General features: G+C 42.9%; 1 protein-coding gene across 1 annotated transcript in view; it reads right to left on the reverse strand.

Annotated features, from left to right (window-relative positions):
* Positions 1 to 6,851, reverse strand: part of eftud2 (elongation factor Tu GTP binding domain containing 2) — a 12,734-nt gene that overhangs the window by 5,166 nt on the left and 717 nt on the right. The window contains exons 2-22 of the mRNA XM_035655247.1: positions 6,574 to 6,689; positions 6,313 to 6,475; positions 6,086 to 6,164; positions 5,798 to 5,873; positions 5,570 to 5,635; positions 5,442 to 5,477; positions 5,218 to 5,308; positions 5,036 to 5,118; positions 4,750 to 4,916; positions 4,434 to 4,558; positions 4,293 to 4,356; positions 4,099 to 4,189; positions 3,834 to 3,969; positions 3,475 to 3,602; positions 2,932 to 3,125; positions 2,729 to 2,840; positions 2,490 to 2,630; positions 2,080 to 2,181; positions 1,816 to 1,898; positions 1,520 to 1,606; positions 274 to 400 (exon numbers count right to left, since the gene is read on the reverse strand). Coding sequence (XP_035511140.1) covers positions 274 to 400; positions 1,520 to 1,606; positions 1,816 to 1,898; positions 2,080 to 2,181; positions 2,490 to 2,630; positions 2,729 to 2,840; positions 2,932 to 3,125; positions 3,475 to 3,602; positions 3,834 to 3,969; positions 4,099 to 4,189; positions 4,293 to 4,356; positions 4,434 to 4,558; positions 4,750 to 4,916; positions 5,036 to 5,118; positions 5,218 to 5,308; positions 5,442 to 5,477; positions 5,570 to 5,635; positions 5,798 to 5,873; positions 6,086 to 6,164; positions 6,313 to 6,475; positions 6,574 to 6,678 — 2,256 coding nt within the window. The 5' untranslated portion in view covers positions 6,679 to 6,689. The remainder of the gene's footprint in view (positions 1 to 273; positions 401 to 1,519; positions 1,607 to 1,815; positions 1,899 to 2,079; positions 2,182 to 2,489; positions 2,631 to 2,728; positions 2,841 to 2,931; positions 3,126 to 3,474; positions 3,603 to 3,833; positions 3,970 to 4,098; positions 4,190 to 4,292; positions 4,357 to 4,433; positions 4,559 to 4,749; positions 4,917 to 5,035; positions 5,119 to 5,217; positions 5,309 to 5,441; positions 5,478 to 5,569; positions 5,636 to 5,797; positions 5,874 to 6,085; positions 6,165 to 6,312; positions 6,476 to 6,573; positions 6,690 to 6,851) is intronic.

Raw genomic sequence — 6,851 nt, forward strand, 5'->3', positions numbered from 1 at the left:
GGGGGGGGGGGGGTTGTTGATCCAATAAAATTCAGTAATTTGAAGATATCACTTTTTTGGACAATGTTACAACAGACATTTATGATGTTTTATAGAGTAAATGTTTACAATTTAAGACATAGTCCAAAATGAACTTAATTCAGTTTACTGTTTACTGTATTTTTTCCTTATTCAAATGAACAAATTGTCAAACTGGATAATAAATATATCTCTAGACAAACAAACAGCCCGACTTAGTTGTGATTTTTCCTGCCTGGCTGGCACAAAACTCACCTCAGAGGGCAGCGTGTCGTCTACAAGGATGTTCGGCCCCGTGGTGTCCGGTCCGAAGGCCCAGATAGACCTGGCAGCCAGCAGATCCCAGTCGTACTTCGTCTGGAAAAACTCTCCCAGCTTCTTCCTGCGGTGAGGAAAAAAAACAGCCACCGGTTGAAAGGAGGTCTGCACGTTATATCAGCTGGAACATTAAGGAGATTGGTTGATCGGGGGGCAGAGGGGTTAATGGAAGAAGAGGAGTAGAGCGAAGGTTCGGTTTAATGGCGTGTGAAGTGTGTCACTTCTCTGGCATTGCTACTCCATGCTGGCACCGCTGGGTCCAGATGGCCTGACAGATGAGCCGAGCACTGACAGAAAGCCGCTCTCAAGCAGGACACATACGTGCACGCATGCTTGTCGTGTCACAGCGACGGGAAAATTCATGCATGCTTTTAGTGCGTGATTCAATTACTGTGAGTGAGCTGATCGATATACGGGGGAGGGCTTTTAATGAGCACACACTTGGACGGATGGCTGTCCTTTCTCCTTTTACAGAAATCCTCTACTGTGCATCTATATTGCAATTTTTCCATAAGGATATATATCAGTAATTAACTTTCATTTTATATTTAGCATTGCATACAAGATTTTCTAACGTCCTTCTAAAGCTGACAAAGTGAAACACAAATCCACGATTGTTTTCTCAATGGGTCGTTCAACCTGACTTTTAAACTTATTGTCACGTTATTCTGTCCGTTTTCAGAAAATCAGGTCTAAATTAAACGAATGTCAAAGGAAATGAAAAGACAGTGACTGATTTACTGAATGTAATTGTTAAATTGCAGAAAATGGTTGTCTTAAAAATTCAAATTGGTGGTGGGCACATCAAAGAATGCACAGCTCTTGGTCTATGCATGATAACTTCCAATGGATTTAAGAGGAATATTACCCAAACATCCAATAAGTGCACATTTTAAATGACTATTTCAGCCCTGGGCACTTCTATACCTCTGTACCTTCTTCAATGACAGCATTTAATTAAAGAACCAATCATTATTCTTACTTGCCAGCCCATTTATCTCGACAAACCGAGGGAATAATGAGAATGAATGATCGGTCAGAATGGCTCTGAAACGTGGGGAAATGAATAGGACTACAACAATATCAGACTGAACTGGAGAAAATCTATAGATACATTTAACATGAAAGGCACATTATATAATTTAAATGAATTAAGAGAAGTTCTATAGTGTGACGGTCATACCTGTTCCACGTGATCTGCACCACTTCGTTCTCGATGTCCTCAGCCAGACCCTTCTCCAAGGGCTCAGCAATCATGGTGATCTTATTCCTGTCAATCACATCACACAGCTGTCAATCACATCATTCTGGGCAGGGGAGACACTCGGCCAGAGGGAAGGACTAACTGACAGTGACTCCGAACAGTGCACACATTTAACTCCCTGACAGTCTCAATAATAGTTCATGTTAGAAATCAAATCTAGCATTGCTACATTAAATTTGTGGATAACATCTACAAATATTATGTCTCACACTCACTTTTTGTTTGGCGTTTCAGCAAAGCACTTGAGTGACGATGTCTCTACAACTGTTTCACAGAAGGTCACAACGGGGTCAGCCACCTGTGGATACAGACAATCATTATTACACAGAGAAACATTACAGTATACTGTTGATGTGCCTTTTCATAGGCTGAAATTTAAATTACAGCTGGGCAGTAATTAAATTAGCTTCTGAAGTTTTCTTACACTGCACAAAGTGAAGCTAAAAGATTGTGTGAAAAGCAGCAGTGAGAGAAATTACTTTAATGTCGATCTCAGAGTACATCTTTCGCAGGTCGTGCATGACACAGTCCAGGTAGAGCTCTCCTGTCCCCAAGATAACGTGCTCTCCAGACTCCTCCACCTGAAAGACACAAACACACACATATTTATTGTTGACATCAGTTTTTACTTTCCATATTTTTCCTTCCTTCAGGATCAACATTTGAATTTTTTAACCCAGAAAAACACTTTAGGAGGCTACTAAGATGTGGAACCTGAAAAAAGGCGTAATCTTAATTATTACTCAGTAGATTATAATTAGTAGATTATAGATTATATTCATTTGTAAATTAAAATCTCTGCAACATACGTATTTCAAGCCCAATACCTTTTCTAATCTCCCTGCATTGCACCACTGGACCTACTGCTGTATTTATTGTGGTGACATACCTTTGTGGTGAGAGATGGATAGCTCTTGTTGACCTTCCTCAGTCCATCCAACATTTTCGGTAGCTCTGACGGGTTGACGGGCTCCACTGCAATTTTTATGACTGATGCTGTGTTAAACTTCAGCGGCCTGAAAATCTGAGCCTGTTAGAGAAAGCGAAAGGGGTAAACTATAGTGTTTTTCATACGGTATTTAAAAAAAAAAAAGAAGATATAAATGGTATTTTTCTCTTGTGTCTCACCTCTTCGTTCCCTCTGGGCTCTGTGATGGTGGCGGTCTTGACAATTGGCTGGTCACAACCTTCGATGAGAACCCAGTTGCCAGCCGGCACTCGGTTCACTTCTATTTGGTATCTAAGAATGTGGATGGAATAGTAAGATTTAATACAAACAATCACTTATTTCTGACTCTACAAACGTGGCTAACCAATCCCCTGCGGCATACCTGGCAACTGAGATCCAGAGACGGCCCACAGTGCAGACCTGGGAGTCCTCCTCATCCTCCAGGGTGTAGTTCTCTCCTAAAACCTTGACAGGTTGGCCTGCCTGAATGGTCCCGCTCAGCACCCTGCCAAACGCATGGAACTGAACCCCATCCTCTGTGCTGTACATCTTAGTGGTGTGGCACATCAAAGGACCCTGAGGGCGAGAGACACAGGGTGAGCAGGAAAGAGGGTTAAGAGAGAGAGAGACAGAAAATGGGGCAGGAAAGTCTTACCACAGTTTCTCCCTCCAGAAATATAAAGAGGCAGTAAGACTTTCAAATGGAAATTGGAAAACTGTGATCAGTGTGTGCATTGTTTTAAATTGGCTTATTTAACAGCTCGTTCAAGTAAGCCAATTAAAAACAGGCTTAATTTGTTTGAATGACACTATTGACTTCTCTGCCTTGACTAGGAACAGACTGCAGGTGTTTGCAGTTAACTGGCCCGTCTGCTGTCACCAGCCACTAAACAGGAGACTCCTGCTCTGCTTCCATTATACTCACTTCAGGGTCGCACTCTGCCATGGCCTCCCCCAGGTCTGAGTCCAGACCTCCTGTGTATGTGTGCTCTATCTTGTTCCTAGCACCCTCTTGTGGTGAGGGGATGTGATGTATGCACATGTCCACAAAGCCTGCAGGGAACAGATTCATGTCTGACTTTACATGTTTACCAAGGCAAGACCATTTATCTTCAGATTAAGTTTATAATCTTGACATATTGCGTAAAGCTGTAAAATGGATACGGTGCCTCTGTAGTATTTACAGTTATTATTTCTTTTTCTATACAGTACTTATAAAGACAAAATGATAAAATACTAAAACAATAGCACAAATAAAACAGATAAAAACAAATGAGACCGTACCAGTGAACTCTCCAAAGAAGCGGTTACAGACCAGCCTCAGCAGCGGTCTGATGTTCAGCTTCAGTTCCTCTTTACTCAGGTGGATCCCCAGCTCATCCAGAACTCGGGGGAGAGATGTGTCCACATCCCCAACCACCTAGACACAAAGAGGATTTGGGTGAGGATTACACAATGAGGTTGGCAACTCAGCCTGAGCCTGATGGGGCCTGAAGGTACTGAGCTAGCTGCGTAGCCTTGTTACACATTTGGAAAATATGTCTCCGACCTGTGAGAGGATCTTGTAGAGAGGCTCCAGAACAAATTCCACAAAGCTGCGCTGAGAATTACTGCTGGGAGCTTTCTTTGTGAACTTGCGGCTGAACAAAAGAAAACAAATTGACAAATAAGATTATGTTAAAAGAGGAGAATGGCTTAGCACGTAATATAAGCATTCTGTTGAAATCCAAATAAGTGACTCACGTTTTGGGGTTGAAATAAATGTCTCCCCAAAGCCTCTTTGAAAACTCATTATAGTTGATGTCACCTGCGAACACAAAGAGAGGCGTTAGTTAATACCTTACCAACTGTTTGTGAGAGCATTGTGCCGAAGAGTTGTCTTACCGTAGGTGTCTGAGTAGATCTTTGCAAAGGACCCCAGGGTGAAACAGATACTGTACTGAGAGCTGGCGAAGCACACGTTTCCGAGGAGGGGAGAGACCACCAAGTTCTCATCTGTGGAGTATGTACTGAAGGAAGAGAAATGATTTTTGTCACTAAAGGCCAAAGTCAGTGTGGATACTTAAAGATAAATATTCTTTGAATGTTAAAGATCATTTTTATGGATCACAGAGACAACCCACCAATATGCAGCACTACATCACATGAACCCAGTCATGCTCTGCAGACAATGTGGACATTATGGATTTTAAAGTATTACCTGAGCAAACCATTGACCTCATCCACAATGTGACGAAGTTTGTAATAAGCGTCTGTGGGAGGCAGTTTGAGCTCCACGATGAGCCGGTCCACCTTGTTGATGCAGATGGTGATGGCCATACGCTCCTGGACTGCGTGTTTGATCAGACGCTCTGTATTCAGCATCACCTGGGCAGAGACACACAGAGCTCTGGGTTATATGGGGAGCTGCAGAACGTCAACATATATGCAGAAGTGCAGGATTGGGAGAAGAGCTAAACAAATAAATAAATAAATAAGTGACTCACTCCTTCTGCTGCATCGATGAAGAGGACAACACCATCTGAGATCCGGATGCTAGACGTGACCTCGTCAGAGAAGTTGACGTGGCCTTCGAGGGAGACACAAGGTTTTACATCACTTTCTGCTATTAAACATCAAAACCCAAACACACGTTCAGGAATCAAAGCCTCCAGCAGACACACTGTACCTGGTGTGTCCATGATGTTGAACAGGTAGGATTTGCCTCTGGAGTCTGGCAGGACCATTGTGACAGGGGTACTCTTGATACCAACTCCTCTCTATGGAAAACATACAAGATAGGAATCATCTATGGGAAAGATAATTCTAATCCTATTATTTCAAAAGGTTATTTCCTTTAAAATGATCATTTCTGGCGACAAGGTCCTGCAACCTCCTCACCAAACCACTCACCTCCTGCTCTGTAAAGAGGATGTCTGTGTATCGCAGCTGGAAAAAAAAAAAGTCATGTTAGTTTCTGTTGTCATACACATAAGTGTAATAAATAATAACGTGTGTTTATTATTACAGTCAACACTCACATCCACATCATCTCTCTTCCTGATTTCTGGGTGCGTCTGCTCAATCAGGCAGTCCACAAAACAGGTCTGAATGGAATAAACAAATCCATTAGTTCCCCGTATGCTCCAAAACATTCATTTTAGAAACACGTGTCCTCTTTTGGCTAAATGCCACAGAAGAGCCCTGACCGGAAACCCGCAGCCAAAAAGAGAAACGGAGCCAGAAGCAGCCAGAAGGCAGACACTAACCTTGCCGTGGTGAAGGTGACCACACAGGGTGACGTTACGGATTAGCTCGGGACCGTCCATCAGATCTGCAAGGAATCTGCCAAGAGACAGGAGAGATGTCACAGCTTAAAAAACACTCAGTGAACACGTGTAGGTGGAAGACATGAACTGGGAAATACTCAAGATATGTCAAGTAAGTCAAGTGCTGCTTATCCAGTTACCATCTGGATGAACTAAATCGTATCGTTAGACTTTTTAGGCTAAAAAAAGAAAACAAACATCATGCACATATTCATGCAGATGACTTACTCCATATCGTAAACAGTGGCAGGCAACTCCTGCTCCATCAGGGTGAACTGCTTGTTCTTCACAGGCTTGATGATGGGCTCTGCAGTGGAGAGAAAGCAACAGTGTTCGTGTGTTTACCTTAACTGCATACGACGTTATAAGTATGCAAAAACATGTGGATTACGTAACCAAATAGCACTTTAATGTAAGCTGCTAAAATAAGTTGTGCTCTTTTCTTTGTATCTAACCTGTAAGAGGCTGCGTGTCTTCCTCTTGAACAATCGTTTCCACTTCGGGCCCATAAACCTCCTCTGCTGTAGGATAGTACTTCTTGTCCTCGTGCAGGACCACCTCCATGCCCGGGACATCTTCATCAGCATCAGCAGGCTCATCGTCATCATCTTCATCACCCTGCACAAGGAGAGAGCGATTGTGACCGCCGCACGTGAGCACGTACAACCTGAAAGTACTGCCTGGTAATGACTATATGCGCTGATTTCGAGCAGTACCTCGTCAACGTCTCTGTCCTCTGCATCCAGATCGTCTTCGTCGTCGTCAGAGTCCAGCTCTGGGCCGATGTAGTTTCCAAACTCGTCATACAGATCCGCCTCCATCTTGTAGAGAACTGAAAGAGGGGTCATGTATTAATGAATATTCAGATCTGAGTGGGTTTCATTTATTGTAGTTGTTGCCCATGTGCAACTGCGGCTACTGTTTGTGTTATCTGTCGTTGTGGATTCTTACTGTTGTTTCTCTTCTACACAGTGTTTATATTATATTATAGTAT

Source organism: Morone saxatilis, unplaced genomic scaffold (genome assembly GCF_004916995.1).
Source record: "Morone saxatilis isolate NCDOM2014 unplaced genomic scaffold, NCSU_SB_2.0 Contig14, whole genome shotgun sequence".
Taxonomy (NCBI): Eukaryota; Metazoa; Chordata; class Actinopteri; family Moronidae; genus Morone; species Morone saxatilis.